The following is a 26,062-nucleotide window of genomic DNA, read 5'->3' as shown; positions in this document are numbered from 1 at the left end:
AGTAAAAAGACTTCTACTGTCATAAACATTCTCTTCATTTAGGTACTTCTAGGCCATGATCAAGTAGCCTTTAACCTTATCTTTGATAAGCTAAATAGACTTGAATTTTTTTAATTTCTCACTGCACGGAATATTTTCCATATCTCAAATGATTCTTGTAACTCTTTTCTGAACCATTTCTAATTTTTCAATATCCTCTTCCAAGTATGGACACCTGAACCAACATAGCATTCCTGGAATGGTGTATACACTGGTAATAAAACTTCCCTACTTCTACTCAGTGTTCCCCTGCTTATCCATCCAAGGATTTCATTTGATCTTTTAGCCACCACATTGCACTGGGAATTTATGTTCAGTTGGTTATCAACCATGACTCCTAAATCCTTTTCTGAGTCGTAGATTCATATATTCCAAGGTCAGAAGGGACCATTGTGATCATCTAATTTAACCCCATGTATAACACAGGCCAAAGAACTTCCCCAAAATACAGCCCCCACCCCATCTGATCAGGGTGACCTATAATCCTTGTTTCTAGATGTATGATCTGGCATTTAACTGTACTGAAATCACGTTGTTAAAGTCAGCTCAGCGTACTATTCAGTTCAGATCACTCTGAAAACTGACCTGTCCTTATCATTATTTACCACTCCACCAATTTTCCTGTCATCTGCAAACATTACCAGCCATAATTTTATAAGTGTCTCTTCAGCAAGGGAGTAACTGACGGTCTATAAAGGGTAATAGTAAAACTGACTATAAAGTGTCATTGGCACTCTATAAATACCTGTGATAGATATTGGTTATGCTAGGGTAGATAAGGGGTACTGATTCTATTGTCCAGCCAATGTAAAACCACTGCTTCTGAGAGGAGAATCAGGCCCACTGTTTAACTATCCACCACAAGTATTTGCAGAGTACTAATGAGCATGAGATCTAGGCATTGAAATACAATAACATAAAATTTAGAGGGACTTACTATTTAAATAATATGATTTCTGCTCTTATCCCACAGAGGTTCAGTCACTTGTAATTTTTTTTTTATTTAAATATATGTAAGCACATACATATTATAGAAGCACGTGTTGTGACTCCACTCCACCTGCAGGTAAAGATAACCTGCAAAGGAGGAAAATAACATCTTGAATATTACACGTGCAACAAACAATCTACAGTCAAATAATTATTTGTAGGAATTTCTTGGTGAATAATTTGGGACAGTGGGGAAATTGTCCATTGTTTGTGTACAATTTGCAAGCAGAAAGAAACATATTTTAATTAATAAATGATTTGCTATGAATTGTACACCTACCATTTAGTACCTAGGAGCTACTCCAACAATACACGAAAATACTTTAATGGCAATTAACTGAAAACAAAGAAACATAATGAAAAGACAGAAGGTAATAAATTATGTGAACCATTTGGATAGAAATGAATCATACTCCCGGTGTCGGATAAACTCTTTTTTCTTCAGTACGTGCAGGTATGTCTCATTAATGTAATATAAGCCATGCCTAATTACCACTAACAGAAAGGCCTTGGTGTTCACCTCCCACACAGAGAAGCACACCTGCCCTCCAGAAAATGCAGGTATTTCCTCAAGCAGTTAAGATATGTCAGCACTTGCTTAGATCTGCTCTTAACCGCTCACGTTACAAAAAGATTGGTTTTGGACCAACTGGTCTGGCTCCTCCCCTCTGAGAATCTGATATGCTTCACCCTGCTCTGTCTTCCCTCCTCTGCGTTAATCCAGCTGCTATCCTTTAGGTGTGGTCCAGTCTGAGTTGGCTCATATACTTCAAGTTTTGTGTGGTCCAGCTTCTCAGGATCATGTCTGGTATATTAGGTGCCCCATGGTGAGACTGAGACTTTGTCTAGCCTTCTTTTGTTGATTCTGGCCCCTGGCTCTGGTCCAACCTCCCCCTCATGCAGCAAGGTCTGTGCTTCTTCTTGAACATCAAGTTATATATGCCCTGTTCCACTCACTGAGAGGCTCACAGATAGGCGCGCAGCAGATAGGACCCTTGCACCCCTGGAGACAGGGAAAAGAGGAGAAAGAAGCAAGAACACCATTTTTATTTAATTTTTGTGGTATCCAAGATAAATAAAAAGAGGAACAGTTGTATGGGAACTGAAGAGTACTAAATGTTACATCAAAGAGCAGGAGTAAGAGAAAACAGCCAGTCTAGAAGATATGAACCAGTGGATTGATCCAAAAAAATAAAAATATTATAAGATACTGAGTATACATGAAAGCTGAGTTTTATTTGTAGTCTTGCAAATTAATAATATTTTACATAGTAATTCATGTTTTTAAATTATAAGCTATTCTTCAAACTATCCAATTTTCATACAAACTCTGAATACCAAATACTAATAATATCTCAAGCAATAGATGGATTGATTTGAACATAACTCATAGTTCCATTGACTTCAGTTCAGTTTAGAAACAAATTTAGGGTATGTTTATACTGTACCATTAACCTAGCTTTTAGACCAACCCCTCCGCCACCTACCTATCCATGTAGGTTTGGAGGTGCTTTAAGTCTAGGCTAGTTTACTAGCATAGAGATGTGAATTAGTACCTGAGCTCCAGTTTAACTCAGGCTGGAGTTTGCCCATTTTGCAGTGAAGATGCACGCAAAATCACCTGAGTGCTGATAGTCCTCCCATGCCCTTCCCACAATTCCTCCCCACCAAGGACAAACAAGTTTCTCACAGTTTACAGGAAAAGAATCTTAGGTGTCTAGCACAAAGAACCATGGGATGTGCCCACAGACACACACAGGCCAGTGCAGAACCAGTGGGTGTGTTTACACTGCAATGTCAGGCCAGGGTTAGTGGAACTCAAGTGAGCTGACCCCAGGTTAGAGAACCCAGGGCTTGAGCATCTACACTGATTGTTAACCCTAGATTAAGAATTTTCTAAGCCTGAAAATTCAAACCTGGGGCTCTGGCATCCAGACTGCAGCACGCAGACCTGAGTCAAATCAACCATATCGCAGACTTCCTAGCGCCCACTCGAAATGTGGCCACTCTAGCCCTTTGACCATGGTGCAGTATGGGAAAACTTGACTGTGCACCCTGCACATTACAGGAAGTTTGAACAGCCCCAACACATCCTGCTGAGCAGTCATTTTGCTCTGTATAATCCCAGCTCCCTGAGCCAACAACAAGGAAGAGGCACTTTTTGAAGAACTTCTCCTGCTTATGCTTTCACTCCTGTGTCAAGAAATGGGCAGAGCTGCCATGAGATGCTGGTGGAAATTTCAGCGCCATTTTCTGACCCACCAAAGGCATCTGACACAGATTATAATAGGCAGGAAGAGGAGGAAGCAGAAGAGGAGGAGTACACAGGCATGGCAGACTCAAACTGGCAGATGCTTCTCAATACACTTGGGCCCTTGATGTAAATCGGTGTTTCTGGAGAAGGGCCACAAGCATAGACTGCTGGGATTGCATTGTCATGAAGACCTGGAATGACCAGCAGTGAGTCCAGAACTTTTACATGAAGAAAGCTACATTTCTGGATCTTTGAAAGCAGCTTGTCCTGACCCTCCAGCATAAAGATAAATGCATGAGATCAACCCTGCAAATCCAGAAGTGGGTTGCAGTAGCCATCTAGAAGCTGGCTATGCCAAACTGCTACAGGTCCATTGCAAACCAGTTTGGTGCTAGAAAGTCAACTGTGGGTAAAGTGGTTGCAGAAGTTTCTGAAGCAATCAGGCATGTGATTTACCCCAAGGCGGCAGGCATAAAAGATATTTCTGAAGTAATTGCTGGCTTTGAGTGAATGGGATTTCCAGACTGCGCTATGGCCATTGATGGGATTCATGTGCCCATAGTTTGCCCTTCTCAAGGAGCACATAAACCACAAAGGGTACTACTCCATTGTTATACAGGCCCTCATGGACCACAAAGGGTGATCTATGAATGTCAGCATGGGTTGCACCGGAAAAGTTTATGATGCCAGGGTTTTCCACCGATCAGGAGTCTACATTCATGGACAGGCTGGGACACTGTGGCACCACATAACATTGTCATAAATGGAGTTACTGTCCTCACCATTATTCTGGGGGGACCTTGAAAACCTCCTTTTGCCTTGGCTTATTAAACTGTACCCTGATTTCAGAGGCCCTCGCAAAACATGGTTTAATTACACTTTTAGCAGGTGCAGAATGGTTGTTGAGGGGAAGGCAGTTCTTCACAGTAAGAATTGATGTAAGGAAATGATTGAAGTATGAATTGCTATAGATAATTATATTGAGGGAAAGTCTTTGCATACTAATTCCCAATTGTCCCTGATCATGTGCTTACCTTTATTATGTTGAATACGCATCATTTGACGTGAAACAGTGATAGAAATAAACTTTCCTGATGAAATAAAACATTTAATTTATAAACAGGTATTAGAAAAGTACACTGACCCTTACACAGGCAGGCCAGCTGCCATTACCACACCAAAACACCAGTAACAACGGAACCTTACAGGGAAAAAAAAAATTTAAAAAGTGCATGGAAGTTCACACAGTGAAATCATGTACAAGACAGAAACACTCTACCCCTGGCCTCCTGTTCTCCTTTCCCGTGGTGCTGTGGGAGGGAGGTGCAGGCATCCACAGGGGTAGGGTTACCATATTTCAGCGAGCAAAAAAGAGGACGGGAGGAGCCCCGCCCTAGCCCCGCCCCTGCCCCTCCCACTTCCCGCCCCCCCTGACCTCCCAACCCTCCCCCCGTTCCTTGTCCCCTGACTACCCCCTCCTGGGACCCCTGCCCCTAACTGCCCCCCAGGACTATCTAAGCCTCCCTGCCTCTTGTCCCCTGACTGCCCCAACCTTTATCCACACCCCCACCCCCAGACAGACCCCTGGGACTCCCACGCCCCATCCAACCACTCCCCACCCCCTGACAGTCCCCCCCAGAACTCCCAACCCATCTAAACCCCTCTGCTCCCTGTCCCCTGACTGCTCCGATCCCTCTCCGCACTCCTGCCCCCTGACAGCCCCCCCCAGAACTCCCAACCCATCTAAACCCCTCTGCTCCCTGTCCCCTGACTGCTCCGATCCCTCTCCCCACCCCTGCCCCCTGACAGCTCCCCTCCAGAACTCCCAGCCCCCTACCCCCCCCGCTCCTTGTCCCCTGACTGCCCCCTCCTGGGACCCCTGCTCCTAACTGCCCTCCAGAACCCCACCCCCTACCTAAGACTCCCTGTTCCTTGTCCCCTAACTGCCCCCTCCTAAGACCCCCTCCCAACTGCCCACCAGGACCCTACCCCCTACCTGTACCCTGACTGCCCAAAACTTTCTCCACTCCCCCCAAAAAGCCCCCCCCGTTTCTTGACTGCCCCCTCCAGAACCTCCCTGCCCCTTCTCCTGCCCCCCCTTACCCTGCTGCTCAGAACAGGGTGTTGGGCTCTGTGCCAGCCGGACACGTGGCTGAGCTCCCCAGCACAACAAAATCCGGTCCCTGGCCCTGCACAACAAAACCCGGTCCCTGGTCCGGACCGGGTTGCAGGGGAGAGCTGCCCTTGTATCAGCACAAAGTGCTCTCGCTCCCGTTTTGCTACCCTGCATGGCAGAAACCGCTCCCAGTTGCAAAAGGGGAGGGCTGCACTTTGTGCTGAGACACTTGCTCAGAATGCAGGGCGGAGCTCCTCTCCAGCTGCTCCGGAGTCCAGCCCGGGACTTTCCTGCAGCCCTCCCAGCCGCTCGCTCTGCTGTGCCGGGGGAGGGGGAAATCCCGGACATTGTGAGTGCTTTACAAATTCCCCCCGGACGCTATTTTTAGCACAAAAAGGAGGACATGTCCGGGTAAATCCGGACGAATGGTAACCCTACACAGGGGAGGAGGTCAATATGGAGGGCTGTATGGGGCACGGTTGCCCAGCCCAGCCACTCATGGGGCCTGATTGCATGTGCCACCGAGCCATGGAGTCTTCCAAGCTGCTTTTGGACTGCAGCACAGGGTAGCACGCAGGGGATGCAGGCCATGGTGTGAGTGATGCAGCAGGAGCCACTATTCTTGTCATTAGTGAGATGAGCCACTCACGGAGCTCTTTCTGCTGAGCTCTGTCCTCACTTAGTTACTGTTCCTATTCCAGGAACTGAGAAGCAAGTGCCTACTCACATACTGAAACCTTGTCCTCAAGCTGTGCAGCCAGCCAAAGCATGTCCTGTTGCCTTGCAACATGCCCTTCCTCTAGCCACAAGTCCCTCTGTCTTTGGTAGTGGGCCTGCTGGTTAGCCTTGTCCAGAACTTCAACCATAAGTTCATCATGGAAACGCTTCCTCTTGGAATGGTCCATGAAACTACATTGGCCCAGGCATCTGCTGCAGAGTGGGAAAGCTGTGGAGATGGCATGAACACAGAAAAAATCCTTGTGAAATTTCAAGGGCATAAAATGATACGTTTACAAACTGAACTTCAGTATATTGTGAGAAGGCTGCTTTAGATGACAGAAGCTCTCTGGACACAGCTAGGTTAACCACAGCAAAAGAATTGCAGGCACAATGGTAAGTTAAAAATGCAAAGCTGCTTTTCTGATTTTGGAAAATTGCAAAACTACTTGCATTGGGGGGCAGGAGAGGGAAGCTGCCATCTGTGCTACACAAGCTTTTTCTATGATTTCAGGCCTTCCACATTTTGGAGGGCATAACAGTTCTTGTGGTGTCTGATTGGCAAAGGGAGATGTTATTTCAAGCTGCTGGTGGGAAACCTGCAGTTTATGCAACAGAAGTATTCAAACATATTGTGACTGAACAGCACAGCTATGAGTGGTGTGGGCTGGTCATCTACTAAGATGGCCCTGGAAAATATGCCCTTCCCTAAAATACATGTCTAGAACTTCAAGAAAAGTTTGCAGCTATAAGCACAGAGAATTGGCACATGAGGGAACCAACAGGCTGCTGTGTTAGCTTCCACGTGGCTTAGCCTGTTAAGACCGTATGCAAACACGCAGAAATCCACAGCCTTCCTCCTCCCTACCCCTGGCACATTTCTGAACAAAATTTCAAACTGCAGTCATATTTAGGATAAAAGATTTTGTCATCTATGGACTGCATGGACTACATCTAACTGAAATGGACTAGGTCTGTGAATGGAACACATTTCCCCAAACACACAGAGTTCACTGTTTCTAGGTGGCTCCAGAGCAGGCTTTTGAGCAGCAGCAGCACCTTCTGGGTCAGCACTCAGAGGAGGCAGCCCTGGCTGATCAGGGGCTGGCACAGGTTAATGACCTAGCGCTTTCTCCTGCCCCGCGGTAACCGGACTTTTGGTTCCCAGCTGGGCGAGGAGCTAGGATCCTGGGGCACAGCAAGGTACCCAGTGGGGAGCCTGGGCAGCAGCCGAAGCCAGGAGTCTGGGTGGCAGCCCGGTTTGGAGTGGAGACCGGGCGGCTGCCTGACTGGGAGCCTGGAGTTGGCTTTCTTGTAAATTTTAAGCCTCCAATGGAGCCGTGAAATTGACAAGAATGATAGCCAACAGCCATGTAAGGAATGCAGTGTCTACACATTAATAAAGTGTGTGTCCCATTCCCTTCTAATGGCTGGTCCACATAAAGGAGAACAGCTTACTACTGCTACCAGTTACTCTGCTAGCACAAGTAGCAGAGGTCTGTTCTGTGGATCTAAAGATTTCAACCCTGCTGATCACCCATGTGGGGATCAACATGGTTCCAACATGAGGCTTTTTCCCCTCAGTTTGCTTTATTATAAACTTTAGGAAATGCCACAATTAAGATTGCCAGTGTAACTTTCATTCAACCCCATTGCACACGTACATTATGATACAGTCTTTAATAAAGTGTTCCCATGTACTTAAGTGTATGGAAGTATTCTACATACTTGTATTTAAGTGCTTTAAATATTCTGTACTTACTACTTGTATTTAAGTACATTTAAAGATACTTAAAGTATAAGTAACTTTTTTATCTGTAAGTACTTTTCAAAATAGCTTTTTGAAACAATCACATCCCTCCCAACTGTCTGGGATTCTGGTTGGCCCCCAGAATCCACTGTGCCAGTTTGGGAGATTCAGGCATTGAGTTCCAGCTGCCAGCACTTTTTCTGATAGCTCTGCTGTTCCACCAGCAGGGGGGTAGCAGCCCTGTTCCCATTACTTCTGATTGATCATGCAACTGGCAGCAATGCCCCTCTGCCATGTACATTGGCCAAACTGGACTCTACGCAAAAGAATAAATGGACACAAAGCTGACATCAGGAATCATAACATTCAAAAACCAGTAGGAGAACACTTCAATCTCTCTGGTCTCTCAATAACAGACCTCAAAGTGGCAATTCTTCAAAAAAAAACCTTCAAAAACAGACTCCAGCATGAAGCTGCAGAACTGGAATTAATTTGCAAACTGGACACCATCAGATTAGGCCAGAATAAAGACTGGGAGTGGCTGGGTCATTACAAAACCTAATTTCCCCAATACTAATTTCTCCCTACTGTTACTCACACCTTCTTGTCAACTGTCTGCAATGGGCCACTCTCTTACCACTTCAAAAGTTATTTTTCCTCCCTTGGTATCCTGCTGTTAATTGATTTACCTTGTTAGACTGACCTAACACTTGGTAAAGCAGCCCCCATCCTTTCATGTATTTATACCTGCTCCTGTATTTTTTACCTCATACATCTGATGAAGTGGGTTCTAGCCCATGAAAGCTTATGCCCACATAAATTTGTTAGTCTCTAAGGTGCCACAAGGACTCCTCGGGTTTTTTTGTTTTTGTTTTTTAATTTGTTTCAGTTTAACATCATAGCCCAAACGAATGGCTACAGAGATAAACAGAGAGGGAAGTTTCTAGCAGCCAACCTGAGGGGCCCAACTCCAATGGTGCTGCAGAACATACCATTGAAAAGAGACTGAGTTAAACACATCTGGTACACGCTCTTGATATGCAGTTCAGCGCCAACCATCCATCTGAGCTGGCCAGGGCACAGCTAAGAGCTAGAATGAGATGGATAAAAGGGACCCCACCTGAACTGGTAGAGGACTAGAGGAGACTCGATTCCTGGCATACCCAGATATTAACAAGTTCTTCCAGGATAAATTAGCAATTGACCAATTCATAGATGCTCATCTGGATTTGGCTTTCAGGTCAGTGAAAGGAGGCCAAGGACACTTCAAGAGGCTGTGGAATTTGCCATTGAAGTTGATTCTTTCCTTGCAGCAGCCCATCAGAAAAGGAATCAGCCTTTAGGAAGATGGAAGCTGTCAGTACAGACATGTCTAATATGCATGATGGAAAAGTGGATTCTAATTTGGTTTGTGACGTTTTTAAACAACTGGAAAAAATGTTAAATTTGGTTTGTAGAACAAGGAAAATTGGCAATATTGCAAACATTAAGAGAAGCAGTTCAGTAAATGGTGGTACTATGGAAAATTGTCCACAAAAAGGATTGTTATAAATTTAAGGTTGGCCAGGATGCAGCATCACAGGTGTTTAGTGAAAGTCCTTCACCCAGTACAGAAAATGCGGGACATCAAGCTGAAGGGGTAAAGTTTGGAGGTGTCTCCATGCTTCTGGTGATACACTACAGTACAGCCACAGAAAGGTGTGTGAGATCTTCCTGGAATGGTGCATTTGTGGGATTCCTGTTCTGACGGGCCACCCACAGAAGGGGATGTGGGGGAAGAGGTAACAGCAGAGGAGGAGTGGTGACAGAAGAGAGCAGAGAGAAAGTCAGAGGAAGAGCAGGAGCAGAAGAGCAAGAGGGAGTAGGAAAGAGTGAGATAGTGGGGGAAGAGAGAGAACAGGATAGCAAGATGAAGAAGTAGGAGGAGAGAGAACAGGATAGCAAGATGAAGAAGTAGGAGGAGAGAGAACAGGAAAGCCAGGAGGGAAGGAGATAGGGGAGGTGGGGGGACCAAAATCGGGGTAGCCAGGCTCCAGGTGATGACAGTAACAGTCCGGGTGGGGCTTGGTCTCTGACACATTCAGGACGTGAGTGCTGAGGCTCCACTGGCATGTATTGCCTCCTAGGGAGAACAGATGCATCCTGGTTCTGGATGGCATTAACAATACATCAGCTATTCAATTCACTGCCAGAACTAGTCTGTCTAGCGTCTCATTCTGAGCTAAAATGACCTTGTAACGCCATTGTGGATGACATTGCTCATGTGTGCCTCTTTGATCTGTAGATCCCAGTGCCACAGCACCCATTTGAGACCTTTTGGATGCCCCCTTCTGAGCCCTGCTATTTTTCACACCAGGGCCTTATTCTGGATGATAAGGAAGCAGAAACAGTCTTGTATTACCAGAACTGGGCCCGGTTGTGCATTTGGTAGCTCCCTGGGCTCATCTGGAGTTTGGGATGAGATAGGCCTAGATTTTGATGTTGTGTTGCTTGAGGCAGCTATATCCAGGGCACCCTGCCTGTGATGTTTCACTTACTGGATCACTGACAGATTGCAGACAAGGAGGGAGCTAGTCGAGGGCAGGATCACAGGGGAAATAGCAGAGGAACAGGATGTTGCAAGGGGCATACCAGAAAGTGATGGTGTTCCAGTGGATGCATGCAGGGTAATGTCGGGTCTTGCATTTGGGGTCTGTGGTGATGTTGCAGATGTGCCAGGTTGGGCTGGGAGATGAAGGTGAGGTAGTGGAGGTTTCAGATAAGGCGGTGAGGCAATGTGCAAGATGTTGTTGGTGAGGTGCTCCAATTCAGTGCTGATGGGGGGCTTGTTCTTTAGGGACTGGGATGCATCACCTGGTGATGTGTTACACAGGAAACAGAAATCTACAGACTGTGAAAAGCTTTCTTTGAGTGATGTGGACCACTATCGGATGCCCTGCAGTGCACTATCTGAAGACCCACACTGGAGTGACAAGTGGCAATATGTAAGACTTATGCTTCTCTTGACCTGCTTTCCTGGGACAGGGAGAGAGAAGTGGGATAGGGTGTGGGAGAGAGGTGAAGGGGATTAATGGGAAATGGAATTATGGTGCTTCTTTGTTGCTGTGGTTCCTCTCTGGACAGTAGGACAGGTGACAGTGGAGTCTGTGACTACAACATGGCTATTGCAATAAATGACCTATAAAGTGCATGTGTCCAGTCCATGCGTTGCAGTGTCCTCATCTGTCCTATTGCTCACACTTACAACGTTGCTGGTGACGCACCCCGGTGGTGTCAAACTCCTCACACCCATCATGGTCAGGGCAGTGAGGGTAGCCTCTGCCAACCTGTTTTCCTGGGAGCTGGGCCACTCATGCTTCCTTCCCTTTTGGCCCCACTTTCCTAATGCAATAGCCTGCATGCCTACTTTTGCCTGCTGCTTCTTCTTAATGTCTTTGGTTCCCCGCCCATGACATCCCAGGGCGTGGAAGCTTCAGCCCTAAGCTTCCCCAAAACCTGTCCCTAGCAACTGAGCTTGTGTTTGCAGCACCCATCAAGACATTGACTGAGGTAGTCATAAATGCATTTATGGCCTCACAGTGTTGGTTGTTTGCTTTAATCCTTTTTTAAAAGTTGTAATTCCCTTTTACTTATAGTTCTCCATGCTTATTGTTCAATACATTTTGGTTGCTATTTCAAAACCTTATCTTCTCCCTTAACCTTCACATTTTTTCATGTATTTTCCTTTACTCCTTCTGTAAATACTTCGCAATGGCATATTTTATCCCCTGCTGTATACACCCTCTTTTCAACCTGACCCTAACTCACTCCCAGTGACTTTAACTGACATGGAGGAAAAAACCACCAGAAGCCACCAGAATTTTGTGTATGCTACAGCTCCAATTGGTGCTACCACCAGTGAAGCCCAACCACTGGTTGCACAAATGCGATTTTCCCCCCAGAACAATTCCCTACCGTACACGCAACCTGAATGTTGGCTTTTTCCATTACTGACCCCCAACTGGACCAGCCATTTGTCAGTTAACCCAAAATGAAATTCCCAAGGTCAGTTCTTATTAAAGTACCGAAGCAGCTTGTCCCAGAGCATCAGCTGAGTCTGCTAGCACTGAGACATAACAGTTAGAAATAACTCTGGGATAAGTATTTAGAATCTGTAGCTAGAATTAGCACAAGACTGCAGGGCCCATCAAGCCAATGAGAGACATCATATCTCTTATAAATAAATATTTGTTTAGTAGTAGTTTGTCATATTTTAATTCAATAGTTATATCTCTTATGTAAGTATTATGTAAGTGATTTTATCATGTTCTTCCCAAGTTCACATTGTAATTTTGTTTGTGTTTGCAATTATTTTCATTGCCTTTCCTAGGCTCCAGGAAGTTTTAGTATTTATTAACATATATCACTGCTGGGTGGAGGGGAGGGCGGGGATTATTGGAAGAAAATCTTTGGAATATTAGCAATCTACCCACCCACCTCCTTTACTGGGACAGGTACAGATAATGTAGTTTTCACAGGTAGGAAATGAGCTTCTTACTGTAACCTGAGCCTCACCGCCCATGGCAGAAGCCAAAGTCTGAGTCCTACCGCTCAGGGCTGAAGCCCTTGGGGTTTAGCCCCGGGCAGTGGGGCTTGGTCTTTGGTTTTGGCCCTGGGACCCAGCAAGTCTAACGCCAGCCCTGGCGACCCCATGAAAACAGGGTTACGACCCACTTTGGGTCCGACCCACAGTTTGAAAACCACTGTAATACAACAATGAAGAAAACTGCCCATGCACTTCTGATCAGTTTAAAGTACTATTGGCAACCATAGTTTGTGCTGCATATCATAGCTTAAAGGCTGTAGTTAGCTAGTCAAATTGCCATTTCTGGTTGCAAAGCCTAGAAAGACTTTCACAGGGCTCAACTGTTGTAGAATCTGTGTCAGGACCAAAATTACCTAGCACTATGCCAGTATTTTTTTAAAAGTCAACATCTGTTGAATGTAAAGAAGAAAATTCTAGACGGTCTTGGGGCCACCAAAGGACTCCATTCCACTCCACACCTCCATTTCTTACCCTTAAGTATCACTGCTTACCCAGAAACCACTTGCCCTTGATACACAGGTGAGAGTTAAGATATTTTCTCTGGAGAGATGGAGTAAAGCTGACAGAGTGGTCAGGAATTCCTAGCATGAATGAGAGGCCTGATTTTCTCATTTACACCAGCAGTAATTAGGAGTAACTCCAGTGAAGCCATTTGAGTTACATTACTGTAAAAACAGGTCACATGATAGGAAAAACAGGCTGGAGAACTCTGGTCTGGGCCCTCTTGACTCCTTTCTCCACTATCCCCACATACTTAGTGATCCTGCAATGCTGCTCTCTATGCTAGCAGAAGCAGCATAGTACAAGTAACTTTTGTGTGTAAATCAATAAATGTACTTCAAAATTTCAAGGCAATCCTTGAGGGGCCATCTCATATGCAAGAAAGGTGAAGAAGAGAGCGATTGTATGGTGCCACCGAAGCTCAGAGAATTTGTCCTCCAGTTACTCTGCAGTTTGAGATTAAAGAAGAGAACTCTAAGGGTGAAATACTGTCCAGAGCATAAAGCCTGAAAGTTCAGGTTCTATGCAGATGGAATGTGGAAAGGTAAAATTCACCTCCCCAAACCATAACCAGGGTCTGAGATTGCTGCTACGCAGCAACCCTTCCAGCTGCTATTCTAGTCTTTGGACAGTAAAAGCAGCTGCAGCCCTATGAACTAGTTGCACAGGGTCCTGGGGTCACTGGATCTGCACAAACACAGTTCCACAGTCCCTCAGTTCTGTCCTGTGCTGACCTTTTACGGGTTAGTATGGAGACTAGTTTTGTGATATGTGAGGCATGTGCAGGCCTCCCTGCATGGCTGCTCAGCCAGCCAATCCCCAGCACAACCCCTATGAGGGGGTAAGTGGTGTGGAGGGCCAACACAAGACCATCTAGTTTAAACTAACGGTTAATTTCACCTAAGTGGAAATACAATAAGACCTCCATGTGTAGGCCTTAAGATTTAACAGCCCAAATAAATCTAAGTAAAAAGATTTTGGTCATCATAGGAGCCAAGTACAGCTGTAATGGTTAAAGAGACGTTATGTGTAACCTTTTACATTTTCAAAAATGCTTGCTGAACACATTACAAGATGACATGTAAGTATATTTGTTTTCCTTTTGATATACAGTGGAATACCAAGCTGTGACATTTTAATAAAGCTGTGAAAAATATCTCTAGGTCTGGGAGTGCTCGTTTCACCATCACAATAATTAAGACTCTTGGCACAATTTAGTTCCTTTCAGATAAAAATAATTATTTAAAATTTGTGCTGATTCTCTCATATTAGCAAAAATAAATAGTATTTTAAAAAATTGAGAATATGGGGGCAGGTCAATCATGCAAAGAAGGCTGTTGTGCCCACAATGGCCTACAATTAATTTAAAAAAAATCATGTTGAGCAAATAGCTAAATGCAAAACAATGAGTATATACTAGAAAATACAGAATAGGGAGCATGCTCATACCACTGACTTCCATTTGAGAATATGACAGTTATGTGAATGTTGTCAAAACAGAAAGCTTTGAAAAATCAAGACAATGTGGAATATATGTGCGGCTATGAGGGTTGGCGTGACTGCCTGATTATAAATTACATATTAATAATACTTTACATTCAGGAACTGCCTTTCATCTGATGATCTCAATGTTCTTTGCAAGATGAGTAGTTACTAATATCTCTATTTACACAAGGGTATAGTGAAGCACACAAAGGTTAAGTGAACAGCCTATAGTCACGCACAAAGTTAAGTGTCACTGTAATTGGAGAACTCAAGAGTTCTGACTCCCAGTCTCCAACACATACCCCGGCCAATACTGTTTTAATAAAAAGAACAGGAGTACTTGTGGCACCTTAGAGACTAACAAATTTATTAGAGCATAGGCTTTCGTGGGCTACAGCCCACTTCTTCGGTTGCAGCCGAAGAAGTGGGCTGTAGCCCATGAAAGCTTATGCTCTAATAAATTTGTTAGTCTCTAAGGTGCCACAAGTACTCCTGTTCTTTTTGCGGACACAGACTAACACAGCTGCTACTCTGAAAACTGTTTTAATAGTAACTCTCACCTCACAGCCATTTACTATATTTGGCACTTGGGCAGAATTCTCTGGCACACTGCTGTCCACACTCACTCACCTGAATCTACAGGCTCCACAACTACTGTCACAAGTATCATCAGAATTATTAATTCAAAACCAAACCATGTATTGACAAGATGGCAACTTTAAAAGAGCCACAAGTTAGTGCATGGAAGCATATATTTTTATTCATATTTATTTCTATGCTGTCTTTTTTATATTGCTATTTTAGATGCTTTGACATGTAAAGCAACAAGGCCCTCGCCCTAAGGAGCTTACAATCTACTATTTCCCCATTAAATACTTAGCTTATAGTTAAGAGTTTTTAAACTTGAAGGTGCCTTATAAAAGCTAAATAATGAATCCTCACCCACCCTCTGCTGGGAGGCAAGTAAGTAAGTAAAAATTATCTCCATTTTAAGATGTGGAAACTCCAACAATGTGATGTTGTGCAACAAGCCCAGCTCACATTGCACATCTAGAATGTGTTGGCCTGGCTCCCCAGCCTGTGCTCAGCCTATCTCTGATGACATCTGCCTCTCAAACCACTTCAAAGGGAAACTGACACACACTATTTAAAAGCATTAGCTGTTCTTTATGAAACCAGCAAGACAGGCACTTCCACGCCATTTAAACAATAAAGGCGGCGCGCTTGGGGCCAGCCAGGGACACCGCGCACGCGCCGGCCCAAACAGGGCCATCCCCCCACAGGGGCCGGCAGGCGCAGCGAGGAGAGACGGACGCGAACGTGCGTGCGTGCGTGCGCGCGACCCGTGCCGTCCCCAGCGCGGAGCGGGGCGCACCCTCTGCGCTCCCTCCCGTAGCCCACCTCGCCTGACGCAGGCGCACACAGTTTTGCGAGTTCTATTTTTATCGCGGTCTCGCCGAAGAAACGCTCGTTCTCGCCCCACTCGCACTGCGCAAGCGCACAAACCAGTTGCTGGTTGGTCGGAGAAGAGACAAGTGAGTCCCGCTGCACGCTGCCTTCTCTATCCTCGCGGACTCTCGCTTCCGGTCCCTACCTATGCCGGGACCGTGCCTCCCGTTTGCGCAGGCGCAGTTAGAGGGTCTAGTGGCGGCCCCGGAAGGAAAATGTCTGGCCCGGGCAGCATGGCTAGCGGAGCGGCGGGCTCGGCCGAGGGGCCCGTGGACGAGGCGCGGGCCCCGGAGCAGGCCCTATTCCCGCCGGGATTCAGCGTGTCCGAGATCAAGAACAAGCAGCGGCGCCATTTCATGTTCCTGCGCTGGAAGCAGCAGCAGAGGAAGGTGGGAGGCCGGGGGCGCTCAGGTGCCCTGCCGGGCCTGCGTGCGGGGAGCCCCTTACTGACCGGGCTCCGCCCGTCCCTCCCCGCCACCCCTTGGGCTGCCTGCGGGGGTCAGAGCTCTGGCCGCCCGGGGGGCGTGTTGCAGTTGCTTGTATTGCAGCACGTGGGCCAGGACCCGCTGGGCTCGGTGCTGTGCAAACAGTCGGGAAGACAGCCCCTGCCCGGAGAGCTCACACGCTAAGTATAAGGCAAGACCCCGTGCAGCCGCAGACACCCAGAGCAGCACCTGAAACAACGTTTCAAAGGGGGGGGGGGAGCTTCCCAGTTTTGGCTCTGTCACTGAGTGCATCAATAAAATACTTCCCAGCAAATGGTTTTGAAGCTAAAGTCACTCCTCTCTGTGAAGGGGCCGCGGATGGACCCAGTGTAGAGAGGGGATTCCTGTGCTAAGGCCAGCAGTGTGACAGGTATATGCAGAGCTGCCTTTAACCTACTGTTCCCGGCTAACCAATCAGATGTCTGTCTTATTCAGGAGAAATTGGCAAATAAGAAAAAACGGAGAAAGGCGAGAGAAGCCCTTGGAGATAAGGTAAAAGAAAGTTATTCATAGTGTCCCGTGTGTTACTATTTGTGTCTGTAAAACATTATACATGGTATAATATTCATATCCCTTTTAAAATAAAAAAAAAATAAGTTTAGTATTATAACTTTTGCAGTTTGATACCTGGAATTATTTCTCTAAACATGCTCTAACAAACTGGGGATAGTGGATGCTTTATAATTTTGTAGCCAGACCATTTGTGATCACAGTGCTGTTCACATCTATCTTTTGAGATGCAGTGAGTATTGGTTAGAATCTAAAAGAGCCATTGTTTAATATTCTGTTGAATTGTGGTATGACTCTGGGCAATAATTTCTCAGGTGGCTCAGTCAAATGAACTGTAAAACTGGGAAAAATCAGGGCCGTCCTGAAAATAGGTTCTAGCCATTTGACAGAATCACTATACAACACTGTGTCTCAACAGCAGTCCTGGGTAAACTGACTATAAATACTTATTTATACTAACCGTGAATAAATTGTATTTTGCTTGTTGCTGAAACCTAGTGACACATGAGGGGGAGGGGAGTCTCCACTGTTGCAATGTTTACAAGGAGCTGGAGACATTACTTGTACATTCCTGCACTAATGCACTCTGTATCTAATGTTGCTTTGAGTGAAACAGCCTAACGCTGTGTGATCTTAATCAACTTTACAGCGGATGCTGTGGGTAAAATATTTTGCAGCAGGGACATGGTGCTTTTCTTTCACAGCTACTGGCTGAAGCCTGGAAAGAATGGTGGGGAAGAAAAAAACAGGCTGACACAGAAAGAAGAAACGGGGAACATAATGGGGAACAATCATTTCCTATGAACTTGGAAACTAAGTGGGTTGAATATTGTAGCCATGTGTTCTGCTCCATATATTGCCTCTCTAGTATTAAACTAATGATCTCCTTTCAGAATTAAGGTGATGGTATCACTGATGTACAAACAAAGTAAGGCCTCGTCCACACCTAAAATTGAGGTTGATTTAGCTACCTCGGTTGGGGTACGAAAAATCCACATCTGTAAGCAATGTAACTATGCCGACTTAACCTCCAGTGTTGATGCAGTTAGGTCAACAGAAGAATGGCTCTGTTGACTTAGCTACTGTCACTCAGGGAGGTGGCGTTCCTACACCAGTGGATAAACCTTTTTTTTTTTTTTTTTTTTTTTTAATAATGAAGATATCCTATCTCCTAGAAGTGGAAGGAACCTTGAAAGGTCATTGAGTCCAGCCCCCTGCCTTCGCTAGCAGGACCAAGTACTGATTTTGCCCTAGATCCCTAAGTGGCCCCCTCGAGGATTGAACTCACAAGCCTGGGTTTAGCAGGCCAATGCTCAAACCACTGAGCTATCCCTGCCCCCCTTTTCTATTGGTGTAGGCTGTGTCTGTACTATGGGTTTATGCCAGCATAGCTATGACAACATATCTATGCCAGTATATAGTCTCTGTAGTGTAGACAAAGAGCACAACTTGTTCTAGATTCTCAACCGTTTTCTTTCTGAGGCCCCATCAACATGCTATAAAAACTCCAAGCTCCACCTGTGCCACAGCAATTGTTTTTCTGCACATAAAAGCCAGGGCTGTTGTGGGGTAGCAAGCAGGGCACTTGCCCAGGGCACCATGCCACAGGGAGCACCACAAAGCTAAGTTGCTCAGACTTCAGCTTTAGCCCCAAGTGCTGGGGCTCTGGGCTTCTGCCCTGGGCCCCAGTGAGTCTAACACCGGCCCTGCTTGGCAGATCCACTGAAACCTGTTTGCGCGCGCCCCCCCCCCCCCCCAATGTGGTCTCAGACCCCTGGTTGAGAACTGCTGTCTTACGGTATCTTCCAGCTTTTAAAGAATTATTACTAAAAACTGACATAAAATACATTACAGAATAATTGAGTCACTCATTTGAATGTGGAATTGAGCTCATTGTTTGACTCAGAGCTTGTCTACTTAGCATGGCAAAATGTGCCAGAAGGGTGTGATTTGTAAGAAATTACGTTAATGTGAACTAGGTTCCTTTAGAGCATGCCAGCAGGGTTTACGCAAGGTAGTTAGAGCACAACATATTAAAGCACTTAACAAATCACATCCCTCTAGTGTGCTTTGCCAGCTCCATGTAGCCAAGCCCTCAGTATCACAAAGTACAAATAATGCCTTACATTTTATTTTTTTAATGGGGATTATTGCTGTACTTTATTGTGTTCTTAATAAACTACTTTATATTAAAGGCACCACCAAAGCCTGTACCGAAGACAATTGAAAATCAGAGAGTTTATGATGAAACAACTGTAGATCCTAATGATGAAGAGGTAAATGTATAATCCCTACATATGTGTTAAACTATGATTTCCTCCAAAATGTGCTTTAACTAAAAAAGGACTGATTTTCATAAACTATGAATATTTATTTTCCACTCTTGTGTTAGGGCATTTATGAATTGATAATGCTGCAGATGATGTCATCCCTTTATCATTTAATTTAAAATAATTTCTCATTGCTGAATAACTTCTTATCAAGCTTGTCCATCATCTTATCTCCCATTGTATTATACATTGTTAAAAGCACAGATACAGAATGGGACAGATTGACTAAACAATACAGTATAGGCCAGAACTTGGACCCATATAGAATTTTGCTATTGACTTTAATGGCACCAGAATTTAAGCCAAAGTGGACAATTATTTTTAGAAATAAAAAACTGTGTGTTTTCCCTAGAAGTTTTTTAATTCGCCATATTTTTTGTTCCCAGGTTGCTTTTGATGAATCTACCGATGAGTTTGCACCATACTTCAATAGACAGACAGTTCCCAAGATTCTTATCACAACATCAGATAGACCTCGTGGGGTAAAATACATTTATAAAATTTAAGTGTAATCTTTAAATTTTTGTGATTCACTTTATGGGGGGTCTGAAAGACTTAGGCAGCTGATTATGGAATAGAGGTTTTCATTTCATGCTTGATGGTGCAACTGGAGTCCAGAAGTGACTTAAACAACGATCCCTTTGTTGGTAATGGGCAGGGAAACGTCTTAATTGTCGAGTAAGTGGTTTTTCTGTGTCAGGATAGATGTACATTGGCAGTGCAGCATCAGGAAATGTTTACTGCCACTGTCTTAAGCTTTATCTCTTAATTTGATGAATAAGAGACTTCAGTCTGTAGACTTTTAAATGTAATGCCTTTCACAAGTTCTCTACATTTGCACAGTCTTAAAAGAACACCTCCAAATTGAAAATTGCATCTCTATCTGCATTTTTTCTTCCGTTGGTTTACTTTGTTTATAGTCTGTTCCTTCCCTTTGATCTTAATCCTGCAATGAGCTCTTCATGGGTAGAGCCCTGTGCCAACACAGCTTTTTATTGCAGGATTGGTGATTTTTGCACAGAGCATAGAAGAACAAAAACCACTTTTTAAAATTAGGAAAATGTGATTTGTAAAACCTCAACTTGTCAAGGGATTTGGGCATGTGTCGTATTTGAAACTACTTTTAACTTTTTTTTTTAAAGTGATTTATTTGCAAGCTGACTGTGTCCCTTTAATGTTTTGTTACTGTATTAAAAACATGAGTGCTAGTACTTAATATTAGAATTTTTCCACTTTACTGTGTTTGAGGAATAATGGAATCTCTTAAAAAAATATTTTCTGCATTTTTTGAGTGTCAACACAGAGAGTGCTCTCCAAAATGGAGGAAGCTACTGTCCTTGCCCCCGGGAGTTTATTTTCTAAGTAGAAGATGGACAATACAGTTCAGACCTGGAATGCAGCAGAATATCAGACATGTTTTTCTCTAGTGACTGTGTAGTGTTTTCAATGTACAACGTTTTGCTTTGTGTTAACATTAGTAAAGTTAATGGAAGAAATGTTTAAGAAAAACACGGTACAGTAAAAGCTTTGTTACCTGGCATGTTGAGGGAATGGGGGGTGCCGGTTAGTCAAAAATTACGGTTAACTAAGAGTTATACTTTCCAATGGAATACGAATTTTCAAAGAATTAGAATACAATAAAACAAATAAACTATAAAATAGTACTCACCAATCCCGTAGTAGTACTGCATTGCAGAGTGGTTGGTTTCTTGAAGCACTTAGGTGTATACAGGTAAAGTTTTCTATTCAGTAGGTTATCTTATGACACCACATATCACTATGGGCTGCGCGCATCACGTACACCCAGATCACGAAAAATACACTTAACACTAAAACTATACTGAATCATCAAAGATTAAATGATGTTTAGAAGACACTTCAGGATCTTGCAGTGCCTCAGGGTCGTCATCATCAAAATCAATTATTGTAGATGTAGAAGATATAGGAGATTGGGCTGAATCTGTAATGACCTTATGACACACCCTAGAAGCTGCTTTTTTTGAATAAATCCCTATCTGCTCGCTTACTTGTCTTCTGCCTCTTTTTCATAAAAGTAGAGTGCAGAATGTGCAATTGCATAACCTCCTGGGAAGTATACTAGTCCCGGTTACTTGATTAAAGATTTGAATTGGGAAATGTCAGAAATGCTAGGTAATAGTTTTCTGATTGATAAAGTGCCAGATAACACAACTTTTACTGTATCTGATGAAGGGGTAGCTTGATACACTTAAAGGAGGAGGCAGTTGTATGAAATGTAACCCTTTTTATGATCTTTACAATATACCCAACAATTGAGAGATTGCAATCAAGGCTTTCTATTGTGCAGAGAACAGTGAGATTCTGTGAACAGCTGTCTACTATCATACCTAACTCACATGTTTACTATCGAAGAGGACTGGCTCTGAAAAGAATTATCCCACAGTGCATCTCAAGAGACTTCACAGATCTGATTGTTATTAATGAAGATCGCAAAATACCAAGTATCCTTCATATACAAGAGGGAGTTTCTTCATAGAGTTATCTGTATTATATGATGAAGATATTAGTACGCTAATTCTGAACAAAGTTAAGAAGAAAATAATTGGGCTATGTAAGTCTCCAAGATCTCTTTCAGATCCTTTATGCTTTTGTCTTCACTTCACTGTCAACTTCAAGTTGATGTAGTGCAATTTTTCACTGTCTTTAGAAGTTAAGAACCAGTATTTCTACTTTTCTACAGGCCAAATATGAAACTAAAGGCCATTTTTGGCTCTGTCTCAAACTGTAACTTAAAACCGTATAAATACAAAGTTACCAGAACAATAACATGCTACTCTGATATCTGCATGCCTCACAGCGCAGGTGCCATAATATGGTTCCATATTGGTATTAGATGTGGCCACATCCTTATATGTATTATTTTTATGTTTGATCATAATGGCATCAATTTAGCTCTTTAAATGGAGGGATATTCTTGGTGAATAGGTAAAGAAATGCTGACTGTATCCGATATACTGGCATTGTATGTATGGCTTGGATTTTTTATCAACAAGTGACTCACTCTTATTTTTCTGGGACCACTTAGTGCATGAGTACACATTCTTATTGCACTACATTTAAGCAGTTTAATCAGCTGCTGAATTTTGTTAATATATGTAAACTTTCATTAAGTTATGTTTATAGTGATCTATAGCGAAATAGAAAATGAACAAACAAATAGAACATAATGTGTTCTGGTTAATTATTTGACAAAGTTTTAATGATACTTAGTATATTAATACATTTTCTATAGTGTCTTTGTGTAAGTATGGAGATTTTAGTAATATGAGACCTTGTTACAGCATTCCCAAGCTCCATTATTGCTGAGAAGAGGGTAGGTATGGCTGTCTTATATATGAAATATAGGTTGTGCAAATTAGAAGAGTTCTAATATAATGTTGACTGTTTCTGTGGAACTCAACACAGGTTTCTATATAAATCACTTTTGTTGTATTCTGTTTAAATTGCATTCTGAACTTCATATATATACCAGCTTTTCTTAACTCTCTGAAACAGATGGACTTGTTTTAAGTCATTTGCCTGATGGTCCAACTGCTCATTTTAGAATGAGCAGTGTTCGTCTGCGTAAAGAAATAAAGGTGAGGTTTATTATTCCCCTCAATAACAGCAAAAAACTAATAAATGCATGATCCAAATTGCTTAGTGGTATACATTTTTTCTTTCACATTTTCTTAACTTTTGTCTACAGAGGAAACTGTTCAGACATGCATGATGTTCAGTTGGTTTCATAAAGATGGTGATGTTGTACTGTTTTTGAGGCAAGGAGGACCAGTAACACTATTTTCTAGTTTGACTTCTATTGCCTCTGCTGTGTAAGACTTTTACCCAACAATTCCTGCAGTGGATTGATTACTTTGTTTTTATCTCAGATACATTTTTACAATCATTGCAATAGCATTATATAAAATCAGTTGTATACCAACTCCAAAAGTCTCAGTTCTCCACTTTGTGTAGATACTCTTACTTTGTTTTTTATACAGTGCCATCACTAATGTATAGGAATTTTGATGGTGTACTGGAAATACTGAACTCTTGTTTAGCCCCAACTAGTCTAAAAGCACTGTGCTCTTTTTTTAATGCACTTTAACAATGAAGGAACTGAAATGACCTTTAGTCAATCTGGCTTCATTAAAAGTTGGCCTGGATGGATGGATGAAAGGGTAGCTTTGGAAGCAATTAGACTTGAATGTCCACAGAGACTTTCAAGATTTTTGTGATGGATGAACTGATTTTTTTGGGTAGTGGAATACCTTTCAATATATTAGTGAGGGGGAAATATAGAATGAATAACTATCATTCTCTTCACGTTTATTCAAGAAATTTGGTTTTTTTTGAACAATGAATTAGTAGAATTTTGAGGTCCTTAAATGTTGCCAACTGATGCTGCACTATATATATATGTTCTTTATGGCATTTAACATGGGGAGTTAATAGATCTTTTGGCCTTAACCTTCTTCCCCTCTCTTATATTAGTTCAAAATTCTGTCTTTGAATATGTATCTTTGAAAATGTTTTTTGTATTTATCTTATCCTCCCTACCTTGTTACTTTCATTCCAGCGAAAAGGAAAGGAGCCCACAGAACATCAACCTGAAGTAATCCTGAATAACTTTACAACACGACTGGGCCATTCCATTGGTCGCATGTTTGCCTCTCTCTTCCCACATGATCCTCAGTTCATTGGAAGACAAGTAGCTACGTTTCACAATCAGCGAGACTATATCTTTTTTAGATTTCACAGGTAATCTTTTCTCAACTTTTGCAAGAGGCTAAGAAAAACTGCATTCCTGTAGCATCCCACCCTAATATTTTCCCCTTTGGCTTTGAAGGTACATCTTCAAGAGTGAAAAGAAAGTGGGAATTCAAGAGCTTGGGCCACGATTTACCTTAAAGCTGAGGTCTCTTCAAAAAGGAACCTTTGATTCCAAATTTGGAGAGTATGAATGGATTCACAAGGTATGTTTTTCAGTAATGATATCAGGATGGGCACTTAAAATTTTGGCATTCTGAAACAAAACCACAAACATCAGCCTGAAAGAAAAGTAGTAAATGACATTTAAAGAATGGACATGGCTAACTGAAACTTCATTTAGAGTTTTTAAAGAAATATAGCAGAACCTTTCTAACTTGCATATTGGAAAATAAGTGATTAATAAAAAAAAGCAAGGATAACGAGTACTGATATACCCCAATCAGTTATTTGTAAAGTCTAGTTGAACTTTAGCATAATTGGTAGTATACAAGTGTTCTGTGGTAGAACTTGTAAAGTCTTACTGAGACGTTATTACTGTGGACTTGCTACTGGCTTGCTGATAAAGTTGATTAGAGCTATTTCTGTTTGCAAATGAGTAGAATAATCATAATGTGCAAATAAGTGAGGCTTGATTGTGTGCATAAATATCTCAAGTCAAACTGACTTTTTAAATTATTTTAAACAAAATGGGAGTGATAGAATAAATAGGTAGTATTAAACCACTTCACTAGTCATTTTTTGCCATGGAGTTGTAGCACTTGGCTTCCAAGTTTAGAAACATTAGGCAGCATGCAAAGCTACAAGAGGAAAAAGCTCTGGTACACTTTGATCACTGAGTACATGGTAGATGTAGTTACTTTTTTAAACAGAAATGAAAGAACCATATTCACCTTTATAATGTGTGTGTCAGCACATGTATGAGCCATCTATGTGATCTTGATAATGCCACACCTAAAAATGGAACACGTACTCTCTGCTCTTCATCTCCCCCACTGCTAATCCTGGCAGGCTGAATCCAAGAACTAGTTAAAGTATATTGCAGCTGCAGTGCCACTTGGAAGATACATACCACCTTTCTCCTCCTACTATAGTTTTGTTTTAAAATACGTATTTTCCCATTTCTTTAGTGTCTGCTACTGTGACATTTAACAGCAAATTTTATAGTGAATATCTTTTCTTTAAATTTCAGCACCGTGAAATGGACACAAGTAGAAGAAAATTCCACTTATAATGATCATCTAGTTCTACCTAATTGATAGGAGTGCAGAACTTTCTTGCATTTTTCTGTAACTAAATTGAGTCTGGCTTTGGTCCTGTCATCTCAAATTCGTTGTTAAACAATGTTGCTCATCACTGAGCAATGTTATCTGCACAGGCAAGCAGACTACAGACATCTTCAAACTTTCTACAATAGATGTTTTGAAACACGATTGGTGTCATCTTCAGCGTTCCCGCTAGGTCTCAATGCTGTCTCCTAAAGCAGTGCTACTGCCTCTAAGGGTATGTCTGTGAAGCAGCTGGGAAGCATGCTCCCAGTGCTGGTAGACAAACATGTACTAACTCTGCTTGAGCTGGCATGCTAAAAGCAGCAGTGTGGCTGTGGGGGCGGCATGGGCTAGCCACCTGCGTACAAACCTGCCTGATCCCCTGGGAACTTACTCAGATGGCTAGCCTGAGCTGGGGCTCATGCCACCCCCAGCTACACTTGTTTTTAGCACTCTAGTATGAGTAGAGCTAAGGCATGTTTGTCAACCTGCACTGGGAAGCATGCTATAGAATGCTGAGTAGACCTATCCTTTGATTCAAAACTGGCAAAGTTTCCTAGAATGTGAGTAGCAGCTGCCAGTAGGTTGAACAGTAGAGACTGTATCATGACTACCCCCAATGCCTTAGTAACAAAGCTGTTTGGGAGTACCATGGTTGGTTGTGCTCGAAGGTAAGTAGACACAGACTCTACTGTCAGTTAGAATAGGTCAGACGCAAACAATGTTGCCCTGTTTCTGTAAATTGTGCTGTATCATTGCCGTAACAGCTCTACTTCTACTGTTCCAAGAACTGTA

At 43.1% G+C, this 26,062-nt stretch overlaps 1 protein-coding gene and 1 long non-coding RNA gene across 3 annotated transcripts; one reads left to right on the top strand and one right to left on the bottom strand.

The window, feature by feature from the left end:
* Positions 1 to 1,042: 1,042 nt before the first annotated feature.
* On the bottom strand, positions 1,043 to 16,083 carry LOC128841666 (uncharacterized). 2 transcript variants are annotated; one of them, XR_008445907.1, is made up of 4 exons: positions 15,944 to 16,083; positions 6,127 to 6,345; positions 4,428 to 4,484; positions 1,043 to 2,032 (listed from the first exon to the last, which is right to left on the bottom strand). It is a non-coding gene; the product is annotated as an uncharacterized LOC128841666 (long non-coding RNA). The 2 variants fall into 2 exon arrangements; XR_008445908.1 differs by lacking the exon at positions 4,428 to 4,484 and having other exon boundaries at positions 15,944 to 16,078.
* Positions 16,002 to 25,892, top strand: RPF1 (ribosome production factor 1 homolog). The gene is made up of 9 exons (XM_054036917.1): positions 16,002 to 16,275; positions 16,807 to 16,863; positions 19,077 to 19,157; positions 19,598 to 19,693; positions 21,538 to 21,691; positions 22,746 to 22,828; positions 23,809 to 23,990; positions 24,079 to 24,205; positions 25,192 to 25,892. The coding sequence occupies exons 1-9, from the start codon at positions 16,102 to 16,104 to the stop codon at positions 25,231 to 25,233; spliced, it is 996 nt and encodes a 331-aa protein (XP_053892892.1). The 5' UTR covers positions 16,002 to 16,101; the 3' UTR covers positions 25,234 to 25,892.
* Positions 25,893 to 26,062: the final 170 nt, after the last annotated feature.

The sequence above is a fragment of the Malaclemys terrapin genome, chromosome 8 (assembly GCF_027887155.1).
Source record: "Malaclemys terrapin pileata isolate rMalTer1 chromosome 8, rMalTer1.hap1, whole genome shotgun sequence".
In the NCBI taxonomy this organism is placed as follows: Eukaryota; Metazoa; Chordata; order Testudines; family Emydidae; genus Malaclemys; species Malaclemys terrapin.
The sequence above is the reverse complement of the archived record's forward strand: the minus strand, read 5'-3'. Positions and strand labels throughout refer to the sequence as shown.